The following is a 26,249-nucleotide window of genomic DNA, read 5'->3' as shown; positions in this document are numbered from 1 at the left end:
CGATTGTCTTCCACGCAGAGGCCAGAGGGATTGTCGGGTTGTCCACGAAACGAAAGGAGATGGCAGAGATCGAGGAACAGGAACGAGCTGTGCAGAAGCGGTCTTACTCGGAGGTGGAGGGTAATGGCGGGGAGAGTGGTGAGTGACAGGAGAACGAGGAGACAGAAGGAGACAGAACGAGGAGAACGAGGAGACAGAACGAGACAACGAGGATATGATGAGAACTTACTGGTCTATAGAATCCTCCGATGACGACTTCGGCCCTGCTCTCCCCTCTGCGGCGCCGAAGAAGAAGCGGCGTCGCCTGCCGTTCGAGAAGGTCTACGTGAACGCCCTGCCGGCGTCGGCGCGGTACTCCAAGTCGTTGATGCACAAGGAGCAGCTGTCGTACGTGACGGTGGCGCCCTGGACGGACTTCCTGATCACGGCCTCGGTGGACGGGGTGGTCAAGTTCTGGAAGAAGATGGCCGTGGGCGTCGAGTTTGTCAAGGAGTTCCGCGCCCATACGGCCGAGATACGAAGCACGAGCATCAGTGCGGATGGGCGGAGTTTTGCTACGGCTGGAGACGACAAGACGGTCAAGATCTTTGATGTGATTACGTTCGGTGGGTTTTTTCTTTTTCTTTTTCTTTATTTTCTGGGTTGATTACGATAGAGAGGCTGATTTTAGACCTCCTGGCTATGTTGACGCTGGAGTTCACCCCCCGCTGCGTGTGCTGGGTACACAAACGAGGGGCGTCGCTCCCCCTGCTGGCGGTGACGGACGAGTCGAGCAGTACGATCCAGGTGTTTGATGGGCGCGGCGAGAACCCAATCCCGCTACACACGGTGAAGTCGCTGCACCGGACGCCCGTGGTGGCGCTGGCGTTCAACGACGCCTACGACTGCGTGATCTCGGCCGACGAGATGGGGATGGTCGAGTACTGGCGAGCGAGCGACGGTTCGTTCGAGAAACCGGACAATGTGTTTGAGCTCAAGTCGGCCACGAACCTGTTCGAGTTCCGCAAGGCGAAATCGACGCCCGCGTCGATCACCGTCTCGCCGACGGGAGAGCAGTTCGCGGCCTACTCGTTTCCGGACCGGCAGGTGCGCGTGTTCGACTTTGCGACGGGCAAGCTGTACCGCAAGTACGACGAGTCGTTGACGACGCTGGCGGAGATGCAGCAGGCGGGCACCGGGCTCGTCACGCTGGAGGCGCTGGAGTTTGGGCGGCGGATGGCGGTGGAGCGCGAGCTGGAGAACCCGGTCTCGCGGTCGCGGGTCAACGTGCTGTTCGACGAGTCGGGCCATTTCCTGCTGTACGGCTCGCTGCACGGGGTGAAATGCATCAACACGTACACGAACCGCGTGGTGCGCGTGTACGGGCGCGACGAGCCCTTCCGCCCGCTGAATCTCGCCCTGTACCAGGGCCAACCGCAGAAGAAAGGCGTGGTGACGGTCTCGATGGCGGCCAGCTCCAACCCACTGCTGCAGGAGGCCGAGGAGCGCGACCCGATCCTGGTCAGCACGGGATTCGGCAAGGTGCGCTTCTACCTGTTCACCAACGAGACGGAGATCGCCAAGGGCACGCGGGACGTGCAGAACGAGAAGCCGACGCCGGGAGCGGGCAGACACGCAAAGGAAGGCCAAGACGACGCGGCCGCCCTCGAGTCCGGCTCGTCGGCCATCCTGCACACCACCCTGGGCGACATCCACCTGCGACTGTTTGCCTCTGCGGCGCCCCGGACGGTCGAGAACTTTGTCACGCACGCCCGGCGCGGCTACTACAACAACACCACCTTCCACCGGGTGATCCGCAAGTTCATGATCCAGGGCGGCGACCCCAACGGCGACGGCACGGGCGGCGAGTCCATCTGGGGCGGCGAGTTCGAGGACGAGATCTCTCCGGCCCTCAAGCATGACAAACCGTATACCCTGTCGATGGCCAACCAGGGCCCAAACACCAACGGCAGCCAGTTCTTCATCACAACGGAGAAGACCCCCTGGCTGGACGGCAAACATACCATCTTCGGCCGCGCCGTGCAGGGGCTGGATGTCGTGCATAAGATCGAGAACGTGCGCACGCACAAGGAGAAGCCGGAGCAGGATATCAAGATTGTCAGTATCAGCGTGGCATAGCTGCAGTTTAATCTTCAGATTTATGTAAATACATCATTTCATCCTATATACAGTACTAGTAAAAACGCCAACCATCCACTTTCAATAGTATATATCGAGGGAAAAAAAAAAAAAACTACGCCCTTCTCCCCGCACTCCGATACCCAGTCGACTGGAAAGACACCTCCGACGCCCTGGGCGCAAGCTCCGAGCGACTGCTGCCCGCCACGGCGTATTCGGGATGGTTGACCGGCAAGTTCTGGTTCGAGAGCGAGGGGTTGGGCTGGTCGTATCCGCCTCGCAGATGAGGAGCCGACCAGGGCGGCGGCGGAGTCATGGAGATGGTAGAAGGATAGGAGGTATGGATGCTACTGCCTGCACCACTGCTCCCTGCCCGAGCAACACTGCCCGGCACAGCCAGCGTGCCCGAGGTGCCCGAGGTGCTCCCGCCTCTCAACGCCGGGCCCTTTTCCCTGGTGGCGAGAGGAACGAGGGTGGCGCTGGTCTTGGAGCCGTCGGCGTTGGGGTCCATATTCAGAGCATTGTTGGGATTGTTATTATTATTCGTCGAGGATCCCGTCAGTCCGGCACTGCTGGCTTTCTTGCTTGGGCCGTGGTAGAGATGCGGGTTTCGGGCGTCGTGGCGACGTTTGAGCCAGACGCCCACGACGGCGATGACTCCAAACCCGACGACGAGGACGATCAGCATGATCACCCAGCGGTAGTGGGAGCGGAACCTATACAGTAAACAGCATTAGCACAGCCAATCCTAGTAGGTAGATGAATATGAATATGAATATGGATGAATACCATCCTGCCCCTGTGTTGGAACGAGTAACGATCTGCTTGACGGTCGTGGCAGCCACATTCCGACAGGCAGCCGAATACCAGGCCTGCAACAACCCCCCCGTACACGTCTCGCACACCTCTATTCCACTGCGTAACGGTTCGAGGAGCGCCGACTCGCAGAGACAGGCGTCGGAGGCAGCGGAACAGGCGGATTGTGCGGCGAGAAAGGTCGGACACGACAGCGCGCAGGCGGGGATGACGACGTCGGAGGCGGCGGAGAGGACGGCGAGGAGAGGGAGGAGAGGGAGGAGGAAGACGAGCGAAGGCATCCTGCCTCTTTCTTTTCTTTCGCCTTGTGTTCTTTTCGTTCGTTTTATTCTGGCCTGAAGTCCACGCCCATTCCGAGGCTTCCCTCACTCGGGATCCCTCAGGATCAACAAGACAGCGTCTAAGACTGGACTCAAAGAGTCAACAGTCAGAGTAACAGCCAGAGTAACAGTCAGTAACAGTCAATAACAGTCAGTAACAGTCAGTAACAGTCAGTAACAGTCAGTCGGGAGACTGAGACGAGCTCGAGAAGGGGCTGGGGCCACGCAGACCCTGCAGGGACTGGACGGTAAGCGGAGACGAGAGACGTCTAGTGCAGGCCACGTTGAGAGGAGTACGAGATGAGATCTATTATTAACTCGATCGATCAACTATCTTGAATATCGTAGGACTTGCTCCAGCAGAATTTTCGCTAGTAGTTCGCACTCGTCAAGACGTCGTAATAAGTCGTCATGATCACCGCATCCGGGCGTTTCAGGCATCGTGATCTGATCGCGGTGGATCTTAGTCTACTAATAGTCTAAATACTAATAGTCTAATAGTCTGCTATTCAGATAGTTGCCTGCTTCCAGCTAGCAGCGGTGGATAGCCGATCCTATTTTTGACTGGAGTCTTTGCTATTATTATGTTATCTCGTCTTGCGCGTCGCCAAGGATCACAAAGTGCCAAGGATTGGTAATCAATTTATAATTACTAGAATTAAGCAAAGGAACTAACTACAGGTGCAGAGTACTCCGTAGTGAAGGAGTAGGAAGAACGGCGAGTTGTGCCTGGCAGAAAGAACACCTCCTACAAGAACAACGAGCAGACGGTCCAGAACCCCCCGGCGGCGATGACCATTACCCAGACGTCATCGATCGTGTCGACGATGACCTGCAGACACTCGACCTTGAGCCCCGCGCTGACGGTCTGCAGGATCTCGCTGCGCGCCCCGACCAAGGCCGCCCGGATGTCAGCGTGCGTGTATCCCGTGTGGGCGAGCACGCGCGTGAGCCCGGCAAAGCCGACGGTCTGGAAAATGCAGCTGGCGACCGCGAGCCCGATCAGCTGGCTGGACCCCTGCGCGATGTTCATGAACTGGATGGCCTCTGCGACGCGCTCCGGCCGCACGAGCCGCGGCGCGAGCGCATACCCGGCCTGCGTGGTGGCCATGCCCAGCCCGAGCAAGACGGAGAACCCGTAGATGCGTGCCGGCGGGGTGTTCTGCGTCACGGTGTACATCCCCGCCCCGCCGGCGGTCATCAGGATCCCACAGGCCAGATACCAGGCACGCGGGGGGAAGCGACGGAGGCGGTCCATGAACGCCCCGCACAGGAGCACGGTCACGACGAAGCAGCAGATGAACGGGAGGAGTCGGACGGCCGCCTGTGTGCCGCTGTCCCCCGCCACAAAGGTGAAGTAGAGCGGGATGTAGTAGGTGGAGACGAAGAGAGCGGCGCCGCCGGACGCCATGCACAGGTAAAGCAGGACGAGCCGGGGATGGCGCAGGAACTCGCAGGGGAAGAGCCGGTCGACGGGGTTGGTGCCCACCGCGTACGCCTGAGTGAGGCAGAAGGCCAGCAGAGTGACTCCAAAGACCACGAAGAGGGCGACCACCGCGCCACCCCTCCACGCCCAGCTGGTCCCGCCCAGGGTCAAGGCGAGGGTGAAGGAGACGTAGACGACGGCCGTCAGTAGCGTGCCCAACCAGTCGAGCGAGGCGAGTTTTTCGACCAACGAGGCCTCCGACCGCCGCGGGAGAGAGGGCAAGACCAGCACATACGCCGGAGACAGGACACCGAAGATGACCAGGTTCAGATAGAAGGCCCAGCGCCAGGTGGCCGGGCTGTCGGCCAGCAGGCCCCCGACCACGGGGCCCAGGATGCATCCGGTGCCGTAGGTGAAGCCGATCAGGCTGACGTAGAAGGGTTGGTCTTTCTCGGAGGTTAAGATGGTCACTAGATTGAGTGTTCTACGGAATTAGTATAAGACACTGTAAGCTGTGGCTTTACTAAAACACCAATGCCTACCCCAGGTACATGCCTGCGCCGCCCGCCCCGGCCCAGACGCGGCCAACGATCATGGCATTCATCGACGGCGCGGCACCGCACAAGGCACTCCCCGCGGCGAACATGCACAGACAGCCGAAATAGAGCCATTTGGTGTTGAAAAGGGCAAACGCCTTGCCCAGCGGAAGAATGGCGACGGTCGAGCCGAGGGTGAAGCCAACGCCCAGCCAGCCCAGCTGCGCGACGTTGTCAAAGGTCGCCGCCACGTCCGCCTGGATGTCCGCCGCGATGGTCGTGTCCAGCCCGTACATCAGGTTGGCGGAGAAGATGCCAGCGCAGATGAGCAGCCATCGGGGTCTCGCCAGCCTGGTAGGCTCCTCCACCGCAGCCTCCTCTGGCGACAGCACTTTGCTCTCCGTAGACGGTGACTCGGCCATGGTGATCTGTGGAAACGAGACTGCAATTGTTCTCCCAGCATGACTGGTTAGTCATAATCCTAGTTATATAACCTACCTCCAAGGTAGGTACTCAAGACCAGCAACCATGTCTGCTCCGAGGACTAGACTGCCATGGCTTAGTAACGTCTTCAATTCGATGCTTAGAAGTATCAAGCAACAGCTCCACTGCACCTGCCCAATGTGGGAATATTAAGCTTGACCTGAACCAAGCGTGAAGCCGTTATTAAGCTGAGATGCTCCAGACTTGGCCTGCGCAAGCCACAGACGGCTGGATATTGCTCTAGACGCAGCTCTCGCAGACATGCTGGGTTCCTGTCGAGGTAGAATCCCGCAGGATCATTAGCATTGGCAATAGCATCGGCACTGGCCTATTACCAACGAGGGATTGACTGGTGAGAGGAGGATGCAGTCGTCCAAAACACAACAAAACAAAACAGCCTCGTGAAGCGAAACGGCCTGTCGACTGCTTAGTAAGCTCTTCATAATGACATCACATGATTGGATTAGTCAGTCGGACGGCCGAGACGTATTCTGCCAGATCAGCTGATACACCGCTTTCCCATTCTACTCCCCGTACGCGGACCCTCCGCGAACCCTCCGAGAGTCGTAGAATACGTATTGGTCAGTCTGTACCTCAGAGTAGTATGTGTTCTGAGGTTGTCTGAATTATCAATGGCAATTACTGGCGCATGAGAATATCGAGATTCTGTTTTGCTCTACTCTATGTAGTCCTGATGCCAGACTATAAAGCCGTACGGAGTAGCTAAAGCCGGTCGCGGACTTTGGAGTTAACATCTCCGTGCTAGGAGTAGTATAAATAGGCTACGGCGATACAAGATATTCTGGGAATAAATCATCTTTCATTGATATTGAAGAAGAAATGTCCACCTGGCTCATCACTGGCGCTTCATCCGGCATCGGTGCCATCCTCGCCGACCTCGCCCTCCAAGCAGGCCACACCGTCATTGCCACGGCGCGGGACCCGATCAAAGCTGCGCAGGCGTATCCTGCGATCGAAAAACAGGGAGGAAAATGGCTGAAGCTGGATGTCACTCGTCCTGAGACGCAGCAGGAGGTCACCGAGGTGATCAAGCAGCATGGGGGTATCGACGTTTTGGTTAACAATGCCGGATACTCCATTCTTGGAGCAGTGGAAGACATGAGGTGCCCCCCCCTCTCTCTCTGAGGATTAGTCATTATTTGGGAATCCATGTTAATGATGGCAGTGAAGAAGAGATTCACCAGCAGATTGATACGAATCTGTACGGCCCCATCCGCACCATCAAGGCGGCTCTACCGTTCATGCGCGAGAAGAAGTCCGGCACTATCGTCAACGTTTCCAGTATTGCAGGGCTGCACGCGCGAGCGACCTGTTCTCTGTACTCGGCGAGCAAATTTGCTCTAGAGGGTAGGCAACTTTCCAGTCCCAACTCCAACACAAGCTGAACGCAACAGGCTTCTCCGAAGCGCTGGCAGAGGACCTCGCATCGTTTAACATCCGCGTCCTGCTCGTCGAACCGGGGGCCTTCCGGACCAACTTCCTCGGGGCGGCTCAGTTTCCTGCCGCCGGGCTGAACCCAGCATACAGAGACACCATTGTCGATAAAGGGCTGCAGGCCTTTCGCGACGCGGACGGCAAGCAGATCGGGGACCCTGCCAAGGCTGCGCAGCGCATCTTCGAAGTCGTCGATGGATCTGGCATGGCGGAGGGGAAGGCAGGCCTGCTGCGACTGCCGCTGGGCAAGGACTGTCTGACACGGGCGCGAACCAAAATTGACGGGTTGCTCCGGAACCTGGAGGAGATGGAGGAGATAGCCCTGAGTACTGATTGTGATCAATAAGCGATTTCTGTTGGTGGAGTTGAATCCCACAACGTGATGATGACTTCATGCCATTCCTTCATCTATAGCTTAAGATATCTTCCAGGTCCCCCTTGGAGCTGTAAACCCCCATCACAGCATGGCTAAATCAGTTGAGTTCAGCATCTTCCGCGGCTCCGAGAATGGAGAAATCATCCCCACCACCATCCGGCGCACCCTGCAGCCGAGAGAGGTCCTGGTAGAAATCTCGCACGCAGGCCTCTGTGGCAAGGACCGCGCTTTCAGACACCAACCCATCGCCCTGGGACACGAGGGCGCCGGATTTGTCCGCGACGTGGGCGCCGCCGTCCACCGCTTCAAGTCGGGCGACAAGGTGGGCTTTGGCTGGGTGCAGAAGATCTGCGGCCACTGCGACTATTGCGTTGGTGGTAGGCATATATACTTAAACCACTTGATAAAGATTCCGTTCACAGGTGTGTGTAGGCAAAGATCAGTACTGCGAGTGTCGACAGGAATACGGCAGCGACCAAGACAACGGCGGCGCCTTCGCCACCCACGCCGTCTGGGACGAACGCATGCTCTTCCATCTGCCTGCCTCGCTGGAGCCCGAGCACGCTGCTCCGCTCATGGGCGGCGGCGCCACGGCCTGGACAGCCCTGACTGCGTCCGACATGCGTCCCGGGGACCGCGTCGGTGTCCAGGGGATCGGCGGGACGGGACACATGGCGATCCAGTTCGCCTCTGCGTTGGGGTACGAGGTCGTCGCCCTCTCCACCAACGCAGACAAGCGAGACGAAGCGATCAGTCTCGGGGCCAAGGAGTTCCATCTCCTCAAGGACGGGGCGCCCGTCGACCGTTGTGCCCAGGTGAAGCATCTGTTGTGGTTTGGCACCGAGGCCCCTGATCTCACCAGGTTTGTATTTCTCCTAATCGAGTTCTCACCCTTTCTAACTCGACGGTTTCCAGGGCACTCTCTCTTGTAGCCTGTGACGGTACGCTTCACCTCCTAGCCAGCTACGATCCCCTTCCACTGCCCGTGGACGCGCTGGTGCAACGAGGGATCAAGATCCAGGGCTCCGCGGCAGCCTCGCGACAGGAAATCCGGCAGATGCTGCGATTCGTGTCTCTGCATGGTATCCGACCGATCATCATCTCCTGGCCGATGACCAAGGACGGGATCGAGGCTGGCTTCAAGGTGATGGAGGAAGGCAAGATGAGGTACCGGGGAGTGCTGGTGTCACAGCGGTACTTGATGGGGAAACCTGTTGTTGAACGACTGGGCAGAGCAGATTAGAATAAGTATGAGTATTGGTATTAGTTCTCCTTGACTGAGTGACTTGAGTGAGAGTACGGAGTATTCGAGTGAGAGTAGAGGAACGAGTGTAAACAAAGCCCCGCAGCAACCGATATTTAAAACGTTCCTCAACGCAATTGACTCCGTAACAATTAACACAACTACATTAACACTCACGAAATGACCGCCCACGCTCTGCTTTCCTCGATATTCACCTCGCTGGCTCGCTCCCCGCGTCGCTGGTCGCTCACACGCACCCTGCAAAGCGACAACCCGCTCGACATCCACGGCGAACTGCACGGCACTGCGACCTTCACCCTCCTCCCCCCGACCGAAGACACCGTCAGCAACGCCCACAATGCCCTCACGAACAAGCAACCCACAGAGCAGGTGCAGATGCTGTACCATGAAGAAGGCGTGATGCCCACCACCGCCGGGCTGGGTCCTATGGCCGGTCTTCGCTGGACGAAACGGTACATCTGGCGCCAGAGCGAGGGGCGGATCAGCGTGTGGTTCGTGAAGGTGCAAGAGAAGAGAAAAGAAGCCAATAAGGATAAAAGTGCAGATACAGATGTAGAAGCAGAAGCAGAGGCAGAAGCAGATTATCTGTTCCACGACTTTGAAGTCAACACGGATGCGAATCTCGATTCTAGCCTCTTCGTCACCCCTCCCGTACCACCTCCCACCCTGGAACAAACAACAGTCATCACCGCGCGAGGGAATCATCTCTGCATCAACGATATGTACCGTACGGCGTATGCGTTCCGGGTCCGGCCGGAAACAGGCGAGGTCGTCAGCTGGGCAAGTCGGCATGTTGTCAAGGGACCCAAGAAGAACCAGGATATCGTCAACGTGTACACTTTGCTGGCTGGCTGAGGGTATACTTTGGTCTACAGAATTCTATCACAGGAACCCGTTCAACCGTTTTCCAACTACCGTGTACATACACCGATATCTACACTCCACACATTCCCTGCCGGGGCATCTCTAGCAGCCCGTACTTCGGTTCCGCGTCCAGCAGTGAACCGAGAGAGAGGCATACGGGCTTCCGTTAAGGATCGACTGTATAAAGGCAGAATGTAACTACTGTACAGCTAGAGTGCTGCTACAAAATGAACTGAATGACTCATGTTTTGTTAAAATGATTTGATTACCTAAATCCCCTGAGAAGCATGGTAGATCACCTTGTAAGGCTTGGAGCAGCGGAAAGTCTCAAGAGCAAGGCCTTGGTCTAGTCGAGGTCCGTGCAAGGATCAGCCTCGAACTTGATCTCGCAGCGTTTCAGCATCGGCAGAGCTTTCAAAAGGTCGTGTGCCATGGCGGCCATCTTGATCGAATGGAACCAGAACCGTTGCACCCCGTCCTCGCAGGGAAAGACAGACTCGACGTAGTGAAAGCAGGTGGACTCCATCAGCCTGGAGAAGATCTCCTCAACCTGCACCCCGTTCACCCCACAGATGGCGAGACAGCGCGTGTATCCCCTCTGAAAGATCAGATATTCCATTTCGGCCGGCATGGGGTAGGTGGCGGTGTTGACTGCGCGGACCTTGATCTTCGAAGTCATATAGGAGATGCCATCTTTATTGGACTGCAGGAACCTCACCGCGTCGCGCTGGTAGACAAACACCAAGATCGCCGTGGGGGAGCCTGTCATGTGGGTGGTGTTCAACAGCTGCGCCGAGTAGATCTGCCCGCCCCGAGCCAACTGGAGCACAATGTCCATCGTGATATCCAAAGGCAAGTTCTCCATCTTGACGGTGCGATAGGCATTCTCGTCCATCTCACTGGGAAGGTAGCGGAGGCCGTACTGGAAGAACCACAGGCTGGATGCGTTACCCTTCTTGAAAGCCAGCCAGGGGGCGCTGAACGACGCCAGCCGCTCCTCCTCTGCATCCTCAAAGACGGTACTGTTGCGGAGTGCCCAGCGAATGGTGCCGCCCCAGGGAACAGTCCGATGAGAGGGAGTCGGGACGTAGTTCTCAAAATGTTTTATGTAGTCAAGCCGGAGGCCTTCGAGTTCGTCGAGGGAGCATACAGTGGCCTCTCTGTCGGATCCTTCGTCGGTAGTCATGTTCTATCCCGTTCCAATTGATTAGCTTCAGAGGATGATAGAGAAAACGACAGAGAAGATACAGAACAGAAAACAACCACTCACCCGGTCAGGCTCCAGAATCGGGATCATCAAGTCATCCAGACCGCTGTCGAGAAGACCGGCAGAAGTCTCCAACGCACTATCCATCGTGTCAGGGAAGAGAAACAAACAGAGAAGGAAGAGGGGAAGGACAGAGAGAAACTCACTCGATGTTGACTCGACGTGGTTGCAAAATGGGCACTCTGATGTTCTCCAGGCACCCACTGAGCAGGTCCGACAGGCCCTTGGGGGGTTTCTGCCGCTGAGCAGCCAACATCCTCTCGCGTCTCTTCTGGCTACTTTCGCGTGCTGAGTGTCTGTCAGTGACCGCGACCAAGGAACGAGATCTCACCAGGAACACCAGGCCGCCGATGAAGGCGAGGACACAAGGCAAGGCTAAGAGGAAGAAGGGACTGAAAATCCCTGGAGTCGGAACTGGGGGAGACTGCAGTCCTTCTGTTTTGGGAAGGAGGGCCATGGCGTCTATCATCACCACCACCAAAGGTGAGTTGAAGTCTTCCCCTGTAGGATTGGATACGGGAGGAGGTGAAGGAGAGTTATTCAAGTGAAGGGTAAGAATCTTTAGATAGATTCACTAACTGGGAGGATTATGAAGGGATATGTGCTGTATGGTGCTAGAACCGATTAATAGGATGTTTCTCACCATCTAGGCTCTAAAGAACCAAGGCTACAGTAAGAGCTGTATTGAGAGATAAGATAAACATGTGAGAGAGAAGAGGATAATGTGAGAGAATTCACTTTCTATACTCCTTGAGATGTGAAGCTTTTGGTTGCTCTCTTATATCCATCCAAGGCTGCGCAACCGACCCTGGTATTGAGAAGATAATGGATTTTACTCGGAGAAGCTTCAAACTGTGAACATACCATGTGTATTAAATATCCGATATGTTGAGACTAGTGGTTTATGGAGAAATCCGATAGACTTGAGAAAATCTTGCATTCAATATTTTGGTTCATGGATCATTGCATAAAAACAGTAAAGGCATTTCCAAAGGGGCGCAGCAACATGAATGAACGCTCCAAGCTAGACAGGTCAGTGTAGATCTATCCCGTGAGTGGACTCGGAAAGGAAATCAATCTATAGACCTGGCAAGCGCCATGGCACCGTGGTGATCTGTACGCGGAATTGGGCCGACCGATTCGGTAGAGATTAGTGATAAAACCCCGGGAGATATCAAAGACACTTCATTACAAGAAGCAAAGAAAAGAAAAGAAGAGAAGGAAAAAAAAGGCTTGCCCTCGTCTGGAAATCGTGCGTTCGGCGAAAACTGAGAGAGAGAGAGAGAGAGAGAAAAGTCAAGTGAGCTGCTACTTTGGATTACTTACCTACCCGAGAAACTCTCCTTGAGCCAAGGCAATCCAGGGCAGGTCCTCATCCCAGCAGCGCTGCATTAGCTGGCGAGCATTCTGCATCTGTAGGGTACCCAGAAAGTTAGAGAGATGTAGGGTTGGAGGGGGTGGCGCGATCTCACCTGCTTCATCCCGGTGGCTTCCAATGTCCTCATTCGTCGCATGATTTCCATCCTCTGGTCCATATCTTGGTTCTCGCACCCAGCAGTAAAGAGTGGAAAGAGAGCACCGACTTCGGCGGGTGACCCGGGCCGGATCCGCCTCCAGGCACACATCAGTCTATCGAGAGCCTGGCGCACTGCGACTGACGTTGATGGTAAACACATCACCCGGCGATAAAGGTGAAGTAGCCCAGCAAAGAGAAAGGTCTCGTTCACCGTGACTATCTCCTGGTATTCGGTCTCTTCATAATGTGACATATCCACGTATGCATGCTTGCGGATATCCTCCACGTCTCTCAGCAGAGTCTCAGCCTCGACCAAGACCTCGGGGGCGGGCTTCCAGTCGGTGAGAAATTGGCCCAGCTCGTCAAAACGCTCATGGTCGCATCTGTAGGTGAGATGTCCCACCCGCATCAGGAACAGTCCCAAGCGTGGAGTGAACCCGGTCAGACAGTCGATTTGGAATTCGCTATGTTCGTCCAACGTGAAGTTATTGGCATTCACCAGGCAACGGTAGGTGATGTCGATCAAAGGAGGTTCACTGTGCCGACAAGACAGACTACCGATTATGTCGATATATCCGAGCCAGCGGGATAGGAAGGCACCGATACGATTACTTGGATTAGCGACCTGGTCTCCTCCCCTGGCTAGGAAGAGATCGCGAGCCAGCTTCAAATAGCTCTGCCATGGGATCGGGACCTCAAAGGTGCTGGGTGATATAATATTCAAGGAGAGTAGCATGACGGCCGTCGCGAAATGACTGTCGGTGATGTTCTCAGAGGGCTTTTCAAGCGCAAGACGCAATGTAGGGAAAACGTCGCTAACCCAGTGAGCGATGCGAGTCGCCGGTTCTGGATGGTTGAGATAACGAGCGCGATGACTCGCCGAATAGGCGAGCATCAAATTCAGTAAATTGGAGTCCGCAATAGCCACTAGCCGGTCAGCGAGAAGATACAGGATGAGAGAAAGAGGAACATACTTGATGGCAACACAGAGATGAAAGGATTGTCTCCGCAATCATGCGGCGCCATCATCCGTGCAGTGTGATTGATAAAATGATGGAAGTACATGAGATTGATTGGATTGTGTAGGAGCGTGGAAGGCAAGGGCGACAGATATCTTGGAATGTTGATGGGGACCGGAGATGTATAGTACGGGCGTAGATTGTCTTTTGGCTCAGAACCTGTGGTTTCCATCTGCTTGTCCACGGAGCTTGGCGGCTTTGCTGACTGCCACTGGGGGCTAATCAGGTCCAGCGCATAATTGATGTTGATTGATGCATGGTCATCATTCCGATTCAAGTCCAAGTCCATGCGGCCACAGTCCAGACCGTAGTTATCCGTCACGCTGGTGAGATAGGTATGCCACTTGAGTTCGGCCACTGACGCAGTGGCAGACCCGGGCGCTGGTGGATCCGTTTCCACGGACTGCATATTTGGGGGGCTGGTTGCAGCATGATGTTGCAGAGTGCGCGGGTAGCGACTGTTCGGGCTCAAGGGCCTGTTGATCACCTTGGTGAAGAAATCATCGGATGAGCTGGTTGCATGAGATGTGGTGGTACTCTCAACATCTGGGACTGTCTGGAGCCCGTGGCTGACGGACTGAGAGGATGAATCATCGCCGCTGTGGGTTGGGTAAAGGTCTGCTCTGAGCGCGTCCTCGCCTTGCCAGTCCGGATAGCGATCGAGAGCACCCGTGGGTTCTGGCGGAGAGATACCATCAAAGACAGGGGCGGGGGCTTCGTAGGTCTGCCGAAGGAATGACAAGGGTTGCGAAACAGCTGAAGACATGAGCCTGAAGTTTGACACTGATTCTATACTAGAGAATGTGTCTGCTGGGGAAGCAGAAGAAATCCCGTCCAGGCCATTGTGAACGGGAAGATTATATCGCGAAAGGGTGTCATCACGGGCTACTATGGAGCGAGGCGAGTGCTCGGGCCATATGGAATTGGTTCCCTCGGATGGAACGTGCGGACTGAACTGGTCCGGGGTTGCCTTGGGGTCAGGAGGAGACCGAGGATCTGCCGTCAGAATAGCAGCGGCGTAGAGCTCTGGGAAATCAGTATGAGGGGAGGGGTTTGTGGAAGGGACAGTCGCTGGGTATTCGGAGTCCCATATCAAGCCTTCCGGTGTTCTCACGACTGGTGAAGCCCCTTCGGCATAAGACGTTGTTGGTATTCCTTGCGACTGGATCGGACTGCCCAGCTGGAAGGAGAAGACAGGCGCCGAGTGAGTACTGCTAGACTGAGAGCCAGGAGAGCCGACAGACAGCTTCCGTTTCGTTCTTCCTTCCCAATTAAGGCGGATACTGTAGTCGCACGCATCGCCCTGTCGCTGGCAATTCAGACAAGCTGGTTTCTCCTCGCCGCTGCCACAGCATGAGTCAAACGGAAACCAAAGCAGGAAAAGAGTGGAGAGAGAGAGAGGGAGAGAGAGCTACCATTTAACCTTGCGAGCCTTGCAGGGCCTAATTCTCGACGAGGTAAGTAAATACCGCCACCTCATATACGCCAGCGAGGGAATTATGGCGACCACTCACCAACATCCTTTCCGACTCCTCCGCTTCGGTTCTGGAGCACCCGGCCGTTTCGGACGCGGCATTTGACGATCGAACTCGACTAGGTTGAGTGCAGAGATCCGAATCGAAGCAGCCGAGATGTTTGGGCGAATGAATTCGAGGCTTCCGAGAAGCCAGGCTCACAATGTGGAGTAAGACCGCCATGCATACAAGATAGGCTCACAGCAGCGTGAGATCTCACAGATCTTTTTTCTTGCGTTGGCTTGAACCGTGTCCCCAAGTCGCAACAAAGCGATAGTCGATGATGAAACAGCCCGGGGTGGATTTCCGATTCATCTGCGAGGAATGGGACCCTCGAAGGTGATCTCTAGAGCAGTAGTAGGTGGTTACTAGGAAGCAAACTGGTTTATTGACTGTTGGTTAGCTGATCAGTGTCGTTGTCGTTGTCGTTGTCGTCGTCGTCGTGGAAGAGCAAAGGCGAAGAGTGGAGAGTGGAGGTGCGAACAAGCCGAGGTGAAGTCAGAGACAACTAGACCAGTAGAACTCGCGATGAGGATAAAGCATGAATAATAAACGATTGTCTGGCTTGAGATAGCCCGTCCGGAGGCAGTGGAGTCCGATAAGAGTGTCTCTCATTCTCCTCACTCAGTCCCACTGAATTCCGGCGCCGTGACCGGCCGGGCATCGCCGACGACGCAGTGCAAACAGCGCAAACAGGGCACGGGATCTCGTATCATTGTTGTTCCGTCGGCGATCCGTACTTGCCGCTTTGGGATCTGCCGCCGGCTGCCGCCCCCCGCGAGCTGCCGGCTGGGCTAGCCGCATTGGGCAGGCCGTGCTTATTGAATCACTGCCTACAGGCTGCCAGCTCAGCTCAGCTCAGCTCAGCTCATGAACCTCGAGGGTTTTGCCTGCCAGGTGAAGAAGACATGCCGTCGCCAGAGTCTCTCATCAAAAGACATCCGCTGCAATGGATGAGCAGCCCTTCAAGGGGGTTCTCCGCCCTGGTCCATGTGCGTCGTGTCTGTGTCTGCTTGTACGAACCGATTGTGACCCGTGGGCCGTGGCTGACTTCCGCTAAAACTAGGTGGCTGGACTGGCGAGCTTCGCTTCTTCGTTCAAATAGTATGTGTCTCGCTCGACTCGCTATCGGAATCATCCTCTTGCTTTGACTGATGGCCGTGTAGTTTACATGACAACCCCAACATAGCGTAGGTCGACTCTCGGGGGCTGGGGGAGGCCTGGTTGGTGCTGATTTCTAGTAGGAACGAGGCCTACGGATGGCATTTCCAGTATTTGACAATCATCGGGCTTACTTTGGCCACCATAACGTTTGCAATCGGGTTGCTGGCCGATTTGACCTTGTCGCCTCGATTGTTCTTGCTGAAGAACCTACTCTCCGTCTGCAGCGCTCCCATGGAGGTGCTCATCAGCCTGCTGTACTGGGGGTTGCGAATGGTAGGCCGAGCAAACTTCTTTGGATGATGGCACATCCAATGTACTACATAGAGGAACGCTCTGACCGGTCAGATTGACGAACGCCTGGTGGTGCCCGAATGGGCTGAGATGAGCTTGGTAGCCGGTGCGCTATAGACTGCCGAGCCTGTCCATCCACGTCCCTATTGACAGTGACAGATATCGGTTTCCACGCGATTCCGTCCATCGTCATGCTGGTTGACTTGGTTCTCCTGTCTCCGCCATGGACCGTCACCATCCTCCCCGCCCTGGGTCTATCGAGCGTGATTGCGTTTGGGTATTGGTTCTGGGTTGAGCTGTGTTTCTCTCACAATGGATGGTATACATAACGGATTTGATAGCCTGTGGGTATACCTCTGTGTTAATGACCCACCAGGTACCCATATCCCATCTTCGAACAACTTCCCGCACCCGGCCGTGCCGGTCTTTTCATCGGCAGCGCCGTCGTGATGGCCTTGACTACTGCAACCTTGAAATGGTTGCATGGACGTGTCAATGGATTTGGCACCCCCACTGCGCCTCATGCTCGTCCTGGGGCTATCAACAAAAACGGCTCCCTGTGAAACATGAAATTATAACTAGGATCTCTTGACGAGTTCCACTGCTAATCGAAGAAAGCTGTGATGCGTTAGCGAGGATCAGAGCTGGATAGATTCCCTCCCTCACCTTAAGCCTTCGCACGGACAGACGGATGGGAAATCATTATAATCTCTCTCTCTATATATATATATCTATATAACATTGAATTCGGGTATAGTGATGCAATTCAATTCCTAAATCATATTCTTATTCCTGTATTTGTACTTTTGTACTCCCTTTTGTATTTGACCAGCCAAGACTCATCGGTTACGTAATCCAACCAGCTCCTCCCGCGGCTAAACGAGCTTTTGTTGCTTCCCGACGTGGAACAACGTTAGTCTTGATACTTTTCATATCCTGCCAGCTCCCCTTTAGCTGTTTCTATTGAGAGCGGATCCCGGTTGCCTTGTGATAGGAAACGAAAATGCACACCAGCCCCCTGAGCACGTCTATTTGCGCGGTCGCGCTGGGCGGTCGACTGGCGTCGTCTGCCGGTTTGAGCTCCTTCGCCCACGCCACTTCCTTCCATCAGAGATGCCCGAAGATGGCCGTCCACACATCGCTGTCCGCCTCGAGGACGTTTTCATCGCGGATTGTCGCCTCTATCGCGCGCCCTGCGATGCACCAGCTCCGCAGCCCGCAGGTGCTGCCGGCCCCTCGCAAGCAGACGTGCGTGCGGGCCAACTCGACGGCAGCGCCCGCTTCTGACGGAGCGAGACTCGACTGGAATTCCTTCTTCCGGCTGCGGACCTCCCGCCGGCGGTACTCGCTGGCCTCCTCCATCCTCGCGTCGCTGGTCAGCACGAGCGTCGGCATGCAGGTCCTCTCGACGCAGGACCTGGAGTCTCTGGGTGCCCAGGTGATGGGTCTGGACCCTTTCGTCGTGCTGGGCCTGGCGACTGCGGCGTGCGGTGCTGTCGGCTGGCTGGCAGGCCCGTTCCTGGGGAATGGACTCTGGAGCCTGGTGCACCGGCGATTCCAGACTTCGTTTGCAACGGTAAGCAACTCGCCAATTGAAGAAATCCAAAATGGAGGGCTAACCATCTGCTGCGGTGGGTTTAGAAAGAGAAAGAGTTCTACAACCGAATCAAGCGGTTCCGTGTCGACCCCTCGTCCAACTCGATCGCCAACCCGGTCCCCGACTACTACGGCGAAAAGATAGGCAGTGTCCAGGGATACAGGCAGTGGCTCAAGGACCAGCGAGCCTATAACCGGAAGCGGACCAGGCATATCATCTAAGGGACTAGTTTCAGAGCCACCGAGAAACCAAAGGACGTTCTGTGTCGGTGTACTACAAGTATGAGTTCGGTTTTGCGTCTGCTGTTCTTGCGGGTTCTTTCTTGCTTCTCTGGTTCCTAGCCACATGGTCGTCTGTCAACAGGCGCTGCCTGCATATGTAGATTATCGATGATTTGTGGTCAATGTATAATACCAACAGGACTGTCGTTGTAGTCAAATTTGTAGTGTAGTACCTCTCTCTTCCCCCAAGCTTCGGTATAGCTTCATGAAGCTCTAATAATCACTCCACTTCACGTCAACTAGTAAAAGAACCAGATTATGATCCTGCGACTTTCTCAGTCCATACTTACTAGTAGATATTATTACAGATGTACTCCGTACACTTGGTTGCCCATTCCATTCCATTCCTACGATTCCACTCCATAAAGACTCCATAGAATCAGACTTGGTTAACTAAATTGTCAAAGCGTTCCAGGTTCCTTGTTATAAATATAAATATCAAGCCTGGGCAACGAATAATACCAAAGTACAATCTCAATTGGGAAACTTCTCCGTGCTGGAAATACCCCATCGCCGGGCTTCGATCCCTGGCAACCTCCCCTCCCCCTCCCTCCTCCTCCCCCCTCCTCTCTTCTCCTCCCTCTCCTCCACCACGCTATTGAATGCCTGGGCACGTCCGAGCACAGCGGCAGAGCCAATACACAGCATCAAGGATGGAGTTTGTGATTAATGCGATGATGCATCGGCTCTTATTTCCACGTGGCGACGCCGGTTGAATCTTGGTAGCGAGGCAATTCCCACCACCCTTCCTCGGTGGGTCAAACATGTGAGTCTGCGAACAGCATCTTGCGGCTTCTCGCGGAATTCCATAACCTAATGCCTTGTTGCAGTGGAGAGCTGGGCTCGAGCTCTGGCTGAGTGAACGACAAATGCCTTCCAGCTTCCTCAACCTGAATGCCGTGGTTCCTACCCTGTCAACTCCTGGTGGCGGTGGAATTGATGGGGGAGGTGGTTTCTTGGTAGCCAACAATAATGATGCTTGCTCACTGAGGTCCACGATTTTTTCCTTCTTCTCTTCTTCTTCTTCTTCTTCTTCTTCTTCTTCTCTTCTTCTTCTGTCATGAACAGATCACCATGGCGTTCGACCGCAGCCTGGAGGTGCGCGACGTCGCGGCCGTGTTCCTCGCCCTGGCGTCGGTGACGACATCACTGCGCTGCTATGTCCGTTTGCGCATCGTCAAGGCCTTTGGCTGGGATGATGCCTTTATGGTCGCTGCGCTGGCCTTCTTCGCCCTCTTCTCCGGCTGTATGATCGGGGGGAGCATCTATGGGACTGGGCGACACTTGACGCAGTTGACGAACCACCAACGCACAACAGCCATGAAGGTATGTCACTGTCTAGTAGTCATCAACACTATCATGTTGGCAGCTGCTGATCCTAATGCTAGTACTGGTTCTTCTGTGATATCGGCTACTGTATCTCCTCTGTTCTGTGCAAGATTTCGGTCAGCATCTTCATCCTGCGCATCACGATCCACCGGGTCCACCGGTGGGTCATCATGACTGTTGCCACGCTGGTGGCCATTGCGGGTATCTTCTTCTTCATCTTGATGCTGGTTCAGTGCAATCCCATCTCTTTCTTCTGGATGCGTCTGTCCAGCGATCCCCCGGCGACGGGCTCCTGCATCAACATTGACATCGTCATCGCTGCTCTCTACACTTTCTCCACCATCTCTGCAGCCTTCGATCTCACCATCGGGATCCTCCCCATCTTCCTCGTCGTCAATCTGAAGATGCGCTCGGACGTCAAGATCGCGGTCGCCGGTCTCTTAGGCATGGCCTGCATGTCGGTCCCCCCTTATACTTATATATGAGATACTGAGATACTAACATTGCTCAGTGCTTCCGTTGCCGTCTTTGTCCGAATTCCTTATGTGCACACCCTCCGTGACACGGACTTTCTCTGTAAGTCCAAGATCCCTGCCGACATGCAGTGCCCCATTTCTAATCATTGATTCGAATCTATAGATGCCACCACCGGAATCGCCGTCTGGTCCAACATCGAAACCGGCCTAGGCATCACCGCCGGCAGCATCGCGACTCTCCGGCCTCTCCTCCGCATGATCCGCCCGCAGACGACCGATCCGCAGTCCCGCACCTGGCCCAATTCGCGCGGCAAACAGACCCGGTCGATTCCGCTGGGCTCTGTCGGGTCGCAGGGCCAGGGGCCGCAGTTGTATCACGGAGGCGAGTCAAATAAAGTCTTTGGCACCTCGGTGACCATGACGGTGCATGACCATGAGCACGACCGCGAGGTCGTCCCGGACCAGGAACCGCTTTTCTCGCGGATCAATGTCCACCACGAGTTTCACGTCACCACGGAGAGATGACTTCGATTCAATATAATTTAATAAATTCAACATAATAATATAAAATACGAGTCCATTGCATTACTGTTCAATTTTTCTACAGTGTAATCAATACATCTATCAGACGAGTAGTATACCTATTCCACAAGCGGAACTACCATAACAACTCTACACTCAAATAGGACTTCCAACATGTATACAACCTGGTAACAGCCCAACGAAGGTCAAAGCCAGGCATCAACCATGTCTCCCTCTAGTGCAGTGGACCTGTATTTGCCAAGAGGCCCACGCCCCCATCCAGGAGTGGGGGGGGGAAGGGGGAGGCTTGTCTAGGTCTATCGGGGAGGTTGTAGATGGATAGAAGAATTGATTTTGATTGTGATATCGATTCCAAGAAAAATGACCATTGACTCCATTAGGAGATGAAGCATACTTTTGTAAATCGGGTATATCGCTTAAAACAGGGTATATCGCTCTCATGTCCAAGACAGAAATCCTCGAGTCTATTGTTCAAAAGTCCAGGTTAAACCAGGGTCTGCGCTGCCGTCCGATGCCTGGAGGAAGGTGAGTACATGGTCACTGTCAACATGTATCAGACTGTCTCGAGACGTACAGGGAATTCCGGGAAGACAGGCCAATCTTCTCCGAACCACAGGGAGGTCTCGGTCGGTAGCTCAAGAGATGCCGTGGACAACGCTACATTTTCGTTTTGCATCTAAATGATTATCAGTACGGATGTGATGCAAAAAAAAAAAAAAAGAGTGGGAAAGAATACCATCGTGTCGGCTAGGCTGGGATCGAGGTTCGGAACAATCTGTCGGAACGGGTCATGTTTTCGACACGCCTCGAGGACCTGCATGGTGGTGCGCTGCATGCGTTCCTGTGGAGTTTCCGTCCCTTCTGCAGGTTGGATGGAGGACAGAACGACGGCGAGCCGGAAGGCGTTTTTCACGTCGCGCCAGAGCGTGCCCATGTTCGACATCATGAACTGGCAGAGCTCGTCCACGGCGGCCACCAGCTCGCCGGTCTGATGGACCGTGGGATCCTTGGGACTGGCAAGCTCCAGCGCCACGGAGACATCTGGTAGGCCCAGGTCGTGGAGAGGGAAGCGTTTCCGCCGCTTGATTTCCCAACAGACACCGAAGCTCGCGCGCATTATATCCGCTTTGAGCGTTTCGTAGAAGAGATTCGTCGGCGCGACGGTCTGCATGGACCGTAGTTCTGCATCGCCCAAGTCAAAGAGCCCCCGGTGGGTCAGGAAGACCAGCGACGAGCGGAGGGTGCCGAGGCGCGCATCGATGCAGATACGGTCGGAAGTCGCCGACGATGCTAGTTTCTGCCAGAGACAGAGCAGAGGCCGACGAAGATGGACGTCACAGAGAATCTGGCTAAAGAGGCGGGCGGGCGAATCTGTTTGGTGGCTGCGCGGGAGCTGCAGCTGCAGCACATCAGGCAGACCACGGATAAAGCGTTCGAGCTGGTCGGCAGCCTCGAGCGCAGCATCCAAGCGCGACGGCGTCTGCGTCAGCCCGCCCAGGATACGCATCGCATTCAGACGCAGTTGCAGGGATCGCCCCAAGGCCGCCTGGATCGAGGAGCCAGTCCATTCGTCCACGGGCCGCGGGGAGGGATACTCGGGCATGCCCTCGTACAAGTCGAGATCGTGAAAATTCCCGGGACTCCAGCACGTGCTTTCAGGCTCCTGTAGGTATGGGCTGCGGCCGCAGATGATCGAGGCCTGCAGATCCATCTCCCGCACGGTCATCCACAGCCGACGGCGTTGCTCACCCTCGAAGATGGAGACACCCGGCAGCTCGCTGGGGTCGCAGTGGAAACTCTGCGTCGTGGCGAACCGGATCAGATCTCCCGCCGTGACCCAGAGGTTATGTGAGCGCTTTGTCCGGTCCGCGCCGCTGAAGCGCGCCAGCAGCATCAGACAGTGCACTCGTAACGTGGCCAGCGGGGTGGACTTGCGACGGTCCACAAAGTGCAGCCAGTCCTCCACCGTGTCGAAAAGCCTCCTCTCGGGCACCCGGTCCGTGTCGGTTGGTGTCCCGTCCAACGCGGCGGCGATGGCCACCACCACGGCCAACTGGGGGATCAGCGAGTAAAAGTGCGCGGCACGGTCTCCTTCTCCCTCCGCCCAGAACGCCTCGTATTCCTGCATGAACGATGGGGTGTGAAGGATGCGATACGTGTTCTCCAGGTACCGGCAGTAGAAGTCGACATAACGGTCACACGTCTCCCGCGGCGGGAGCAGCGCCAGAATCGCCGACGGCATCGCCGACCCCGTTCGTTGGCGGTCCTCCTCGTCGCCCAGCGAGCGCCATTGCTTATGAAACTGCCGGTGGTACAGACGGAACTCATTGAGGGTCGGGTGCATGGCCGGATCGCTCCACAGCTCCTTCATGAAATCCAGGGCCTCGTTGAACTCGCCCAGCAGCGCCCGCGAATAGTCGCGTTTCAGCGCCGCCGGCGCCGAGCTGACCGGAGTAGCGACGGCTACCGTACTCGCCTGCGAGCCTGGCGTCCGGTCTGCCCGCAGCTGCTCAATCGTCCGTGCCTGGCGCAGCAGCAGCGTTTCCAGCTTGCTGATGCGCGACTGCAAATTATCAATAGCCTGCGGGGACCCGGAGGACACATGGCTGTTGCCATTGTTATTGCTATTGCTATTGCTATTGCTGCCGCTGCTGATGCTGTTGTTGTTGTACAGCTCAGGGGCCAACTGATCGAGCCCTGCGTCAGTGGCGGACCGCTTAGGCGGCCGATGAGGGTCCTGGTAGAAGCAGCGGTCAACGCGAAGCCCCTTTGTGCACTGGTCGCAGGGCAGCTCCCGGTCGCACCGCAGCTTGCGGCGGCGGCACTCGGCGCAGGAGAGTGGAGGACGAGGACGTCTGCGCACGGCGGGTGGTGGGTTGGAGGCAAGCAACGCGTCCAGCTCGTGGCTCATGGTGAAGCTGAGTTTGTTTTGGGGGGGGGGGGAATTTGGAGTTGGAAATCATAGAGGATGACGGGTCCCAGGTTGTGGCGTCCTGAGGCAGGAATCATGCCTGAGGCAGGGATTTCTCAGCGTCAGCAATGGTGAGGGGCTAGAATGTAGTATGTGGTAGGTGAATAAAATAATACCCATGATATAGCATAAGCGTAGGGATTAGCAGCTGCAGCCAATAATACTATTTCTGCTAGACTTTACTTTCTGTGGTTGTGAAGTTGCTATGAAATAGCAAGGTGTATCAAGAACAAACATTGTATGGAGAGCATTTTATGTTTCTAAATGAGGGAGGGAGTAGTAGTGGAATGAGAAGAGTCGTAAAGTCAATCGGACATGAAGGTTCATTGATCGTCATATCATCACCTGAAGTACTCCGTACTCAAGGCTAGACACGACCGCTGAGAAACAGCTTTCGCACACTGATCCAGTCCATATAAGCCACGATCGAGAGGAGCTCCCGGTGAGACGATGACTCTTCATCTCGTGCAAGTCGGCCCTTCCGCTCGATCACGAACAGCTGCCAGGATCTCAGCAGCCACAGACAAAGACTGCCTGCCAGGAACATGCAGGCCACGAAGATCTGCGTGCCCTGGTATCCAGACCAGGTGGACAGAGTCAGGGCGGCGGGTTCGGCGAAGGTTGTCGGCGCCACCAGCGCGATGCAGATCAACGAGAAAGCAGGCGATACCCGCTGCACCCCGACGACCTCGGCCGTCACCGCGCTGACGGCGCTCCAGAACGTGCCGCAGATCATTCCGACCAGAGTGGCAAAGGCCAGCAACAGGCCGTAGGAGGTGGCAGGCATCCAGAGCGCGAAGCAGAGAACCCCACAGAGACCGGTCATCGCCATTGATACGTTAATCCGGCCATACTGATCGCTAAAGTGGCCCACCAGCGGGCGACCCACGACAAGACCCAGGTTCAACATCGCGCTGGCCATGGATCCCTGTTGCGTGTCGAGCTCGATGGAGGCCGCATATGCTGGGAGAGAATAGAGCAGAGTAATGTAGCCGAACTCGGTCACTATCCCCCACAGCGCGATCAGGATCAGCCCTAGATGTTTGAACTCATGGATTCTGATGTATCGATGATTGTGTTCGGAAGATCCCCCCCACTCTTTCATCACCAGGGCGCACACCAGGTTGACGGCGAGCCCGACCAGTGCAAAGACCCGATAGCTCCATGCCACGCCGATTTTCTGAACTGCGTACCCGGCTGCTAAATTATACAGCAGTCCTCCCATTCCAGCACCCGATGCGGCAAGGCCACAGGCCAGGCTCCGCTTAGATGAAAACCACGCGGGGAGAGCCGAGAGGGCAGGCAGGTAGAGAAAGCCCATGCCCCAGCCGAAGAAGACACCCTGGCTGAGGAAGAGATGCCATATTTTGCTGGCGAACGAGGAGCCCACCAGAGCCACTGAAAGCAGCAGTGTGCCCAAGACCATCACGAACCGCAGGCCGAGGCGTCGATGCACCATCGTGACAATGGGGCCAATGAGCAGACACTGAGAGACGGACAGACCGCCGACCAGTGCCATCTGGAACTGTGTAGCTCCCTCAAATGTAGAATGTGCCAGGAAATATGCCAAAAAGACACTCCACGCGCTGTTGACGCCCCAGGTCTGCGCGTTCACCAGGAACATGCAGGCAGTGCACACCCAGCCGTACCCGCCATTTGGTGGTTCGGGCTCCGCGAGTATGACAGTGACAGTTGTTGAGTGTAGTGGTGAATTAGGAGCACAAGGAATTTCAGCCAGATTTATTCCTTTCGGCTGTTCACCTCGACTCCTGTCACCAGCCAAGATACGACCCGGGTCCATCAGCTAGCTGGTGTAGTGAAGATAGCTATGCGCGAATGATTGTGGATGGTGATCCGACCCTTCAAGTTGCGTCCATTCTGACGAGCGTGACTGATTCCTTTATAGGGTTGTGAAAATATGAGTCATTAGTACGCCTTTAGCTTGACTATCACCAAATGAGGGAAAAGTTTCCGGTGGATAAACACTTCTTGGGCGGACTTCAATCGCCTATCGGTTGAGCATATACCGACAGATTCCGACTCTCAGCAAATAGGAGGGAACGGCAAGATCTAAAAAATTGATATTGACAAATTCAGTGTGGCTTCTGGCTTCTGAATTCGAGACCGAGCCTGCAGAAGGTTGTGTGATCCTTCATCGCTTGATACACCGTGGAGTGGACCCCGGCAAGCCACGACCTGCAATGATGCCTGACACCTTTGACGGTGACGGTTGGCTGTATAAGTAGTAATTAGCCGGTAGAGCATATCCTATTCATCATCACCAGTCAGTTTGTGAGTTCTTGCGAATCTCGTAGCAGACCAACGTCAGGAAGGACAGATCCAGAAGGATGAACAGCCAGTCATTCCGCAGAAAACACTTACTCACAATATGACATCTCCATTAGGACTGCCAAGATGTCTCAAACAGTCCCAAGAAACCCCTGGAGCTTCTCCAATAGAGGCTGTAAATGAGGGTGTAAAGAGAGAGTGTTGCAGTTCGCAGTGAACTTCAGCTTCCAACTCTGGAAGTCACGAGCCCTGCCTATCCTGGCCTAGATGACCACGTGCTCCAGGCATCAACTTGAACCCACAACGAGTTTTTTCTCCTCTATTCTCCTGCAAT

At 55.3% G+C, this 26,249-nt stretch overlaps 13 protein-coding genes across 13 annotated transcripts; 7 read left to right on the top strand and 6 right to left on the bottom strand.

Moving 5' to 3' along the window:
- Window positions 1–217: 217 nt before the first annotated feature.
- Window positions 218–2,118, top strand: ASPZODRAFT_98871 (hypothetical protein; the record flags this gene model as incomplete). Its single annotated transcript, XM_022730589.1, has 2 exons — window positions 218–605; window positions 671–2,118. 2 exons carry the CDS (start codon window positions 218–220, stop codon window positions 2,116–2,118), a joined length of 1,836 nt encoding a protein of 611 aa, XP_022580393.1.
- A 115-nt stretch (window positions 2,119–2,233) lies between these two features.
- On the bottom strand, window positions 2,234–3,685 carry ASPZODRAFT_26486 (hypothetical protein; the record flags this gene model as incomplete). Its single annotated transcript, XM_022728048.1, has 2 exons — window positions 2,908–3,685; window positions 2,234–2,834 (listed from the first exon to the last, which is right to left on the bottom strand). Exons 1-2 carry the CDS (start codon window positions 3,213–3,215, stop codon window positions 2,234–2,236), a joined length of 909 nt encoding a protein of 302 aa, XP_022580392.1. The 5' UTR covers window positions 3,216–3,685.
- A 163-nt stretch (window positions 3,686–3,848) lies between these two features.
- On the bottom strand, window positions 3,849–6,069 carry ASPZODRAFT_133756 (hypothetical protein). The gene is made up of 2 exons (XM_022723346.1): window positions 5,223–6,069; window positions 3,849–5,164 (listed from the first exon to the last, which is right to left on the bottom strand). The coding sequence occupies exons 1-2, from the start codon at window positions 5,636–5,638 to the stop codon at window positions 4,003–4,005; spliced, it is 1,578 nt and encodes a 525-aa protein (XP_022580391.1). The 5' UTR covers window positions 5,639–6,069; the 3' UTR covers window positions 3,849–4,002.
- A 470-nt stretch (window positions 6,070–6,539) lies between these two features.
- ASPZODRAFT_17314 (hypothetical protein) lies at window positions 6,540–7,500 on the top strand (the record flags this gene model as incomplete). Its single annotated transcript, XM_022726997.1, has 3 exons — window positions 6,540–6,823; window positions 6,886–7,067; window positions 7,115–7,500. The coding sequence occupies 3 exons, from the start codon at window positions 6,540–6,542 to the stop codon at window positions 7,498–7,500; spliced, it is 852 nt and encodes a 283-aa protein (XP_022580390.1).
- A 118-nt stretch (window positions 7,501–7,618) lies between these two features.
- On the top strand, window positions 7,619–8,773 carry ASPZODRAFT_69172 (hypothetical protein; the record flags this gene model as incomplete). Its single annotated transcript, XM_022729564.1, has 3 exons — window positions 7,619–7,907; window positions 7,963–8,392; window positions 8,446–8,773. 3 exons carry the CDS (start codon window positions 7,619–7,621, stop codon window positions 8,771–8,773), a joined length of 1,047 nt encoding a protein of 348 aa, XP_022580389.1.
- Window positions 8,774–8,920: 147 nt separating this feature from the next.
- Window positions 8,921–9,900, top strand: ASPZODRAFT_133753 (hypothetical protein). The gene has a single exon (XM_022723345.1). The coding sequence runs from the start codon at window positions 8,954–8,956 to the stop codon at window positions 9,647–9,649; it is 696 nt and encodes a 231-aa protein (XP_022580388.1). The 5' UTR covers window positions 8,921–8,953; the 3' UTR covers window positions 9,650–9,900.
- A 36-nt stretch (window positions 9,901–9,936) lies between these two features.
- Window positions 9,937–10,982, bottom strand: ASPZODRAFT_119138 (hypothetical protein). The gene is made up of 2 exons (XM_022721219.1): window positions 10,912–10,982; window positions 9,937–10,818 (listed from the first exon to the last, which is right to left on the bottom strand). Exons 1-2 carry the CDS (start codon window positions 10,953–10,955, stop codon window positions 10,005–10,007), a joined length of 858 nt encoding a protein of 285 aa, XP_022580387.1. The 5' UTR covers window positions 10,956–10,982; the 3' UTR covers window positions 9,937–10,004.
- A 1,269-nt stretch (window positions 10,983–12,251) lies between these two features.
- ASPZODRAFT_68948 (hypothetical protein) lies at window positions 12,252–15,036 on the bottom strand (the record flags this gene model as incomplete). Its single annotated transcript, XM_022729551.1, has 5 exons — window positions 12,252–12,338; window positions 12,398–13,368; window positions 13,416–14,803; window positions 14,876–14,902; window positions 14,975–15,036. 5 exons carry the CDS (start codon window positions 15,034–15,036, stop codon window positions 12,252–12,254), a joined length of 2,535 nt encoding a protein of 844 aa, XP_022580386.1.
- Window positions 15,037–15,410: 374 nt separating this feature from the next.
- Window positions 15,411–16,992, top strand: ASPZODRAFT_2109210 (hypothetical protein; the record flags this gene model as incomplete). Its single annotated transcript, XM_022727723.1, has 7 exons — window positions 15,411–15,966; window positions 16,041–16,078; window positions 16,141–16,164; window positions 16,219–16,411; window positions 16,463–16,535; window positions 16,556–16,748; window positions 16,806–16,992. The coding sequence occupies exons 1-7, from the start codon at window positions 15,883–15,885 to the stop codon at window positions 16,990–16,992; spliced, it is 792 nt and encodes a 263-aa protein (XP_022580385.1). The 5' UTR covers window positions 15,411–15,882.
- Window positions 16,993–17,627: 635 nt separating this feature from the next.
- ASPZODRAFT_69013 (hypothetical protein) lies at window positions 17,628–18,247 on the top strand (the record flags this gene model as incomplete). The annotated part of the gene is made up of 2 exons (XM_022729557.1): window positions 17,628–18,005; window positions 18,071–18,247. The coding sequence occupies 2 exons, from the start codon at window positions 17,628–17,630 to the stop codon at window positions 18,245–18,247; spliced, it is 555 nt and encodes a 184-aa protein (XP_022580384.1).
- Window positions 18,248–18,949: 702 nt separating this feature from the next.
- Window positions 18,950–20,693, top strand: ASPZODRAFT_133747 (hypothetical protein). Its single transcript, XM_022723344.1, has 5 exons — window positions 18,950–19,073; window positions 19,138–19,633; window positions 19,696–20,093; window positions 20,148–20,212; window positions 20,276–20,693. Exons 2-5 carry the CDS (start codon window positions 19,382–19,384, stop codon window positions 20,635–20,637), a joined length of 1,077 nt encoding a protein of 358 aa, XP_022580383.1. The 5' UTR covers window positions 18,950–19,073; window positions 19,138–19,381; the 3' UTR covers window positions 20,638–20,693.
- Window positions 20,694–20,737: 44 nt separating this feature from the next.
- ASPZODRAFT_133744 (hypothetical protein) lies at window positions 20,738–23,593 on the bottom strand. The gene is made up of 2 exons (XM_022723343.1): window positions 21,392–23,593; window positions 20,738–21,331 (listed from the first exon to the last, which is right to left on the bottom strand). The coding sequence occupies exons 1-2, from the start codon at window positions 23,564–23,566 to the stop codon at window positions 21,209–21,211; spliced, it is 2,298 nt and encodes a 765-aa protein (XP_022580382.1). The 5' UTR covers window positions 23,567–23,593; the 3' UTR covers window positions 20,738–21,208.
- Window positions 23,594–23,874: 281 nt separating this feature from the next.
- ASPZODRAFT_133743 (hypothetical protein) lies at window positions 23,875–25,484 on the bottom strand. The gene has a single exon (XM_022723342.1). It carries the CDS (start codon window positions 25,083–25,085, stop codon window positions 23,994–23,996), a length of 1,092 nt encoding a protein of 363 aa, XP_022580381.1. The 5' UTR covers window positions 25,086–25,484; the 3' UTR covers window positions 23,875–23,993.
- Between the last annotated feature and the right edge of the window lie 765 nt (window positions 25,485–26,249).

The sequence above is a fragment of the Penicilliopsis zonata genome, assembly GCF_001890105.1.
Source record: "Penicilliopsis zonata CBS 506.65 unplaced genomic scaffold ASPZOscaffold_10, whole genome shotgun sequence".
Classification (NCBI taxonomy): domain Eukaryota; kingdom Fungi; phylum Ascomycota; class Eurotiomycetes; order Eurotiales; family Aspergillaceae; genus Penicilliopsis; species Penicilliopsis zonata.
This window is presented reverse-complemented; position numbering and strand designations above follow the sequence as displayed.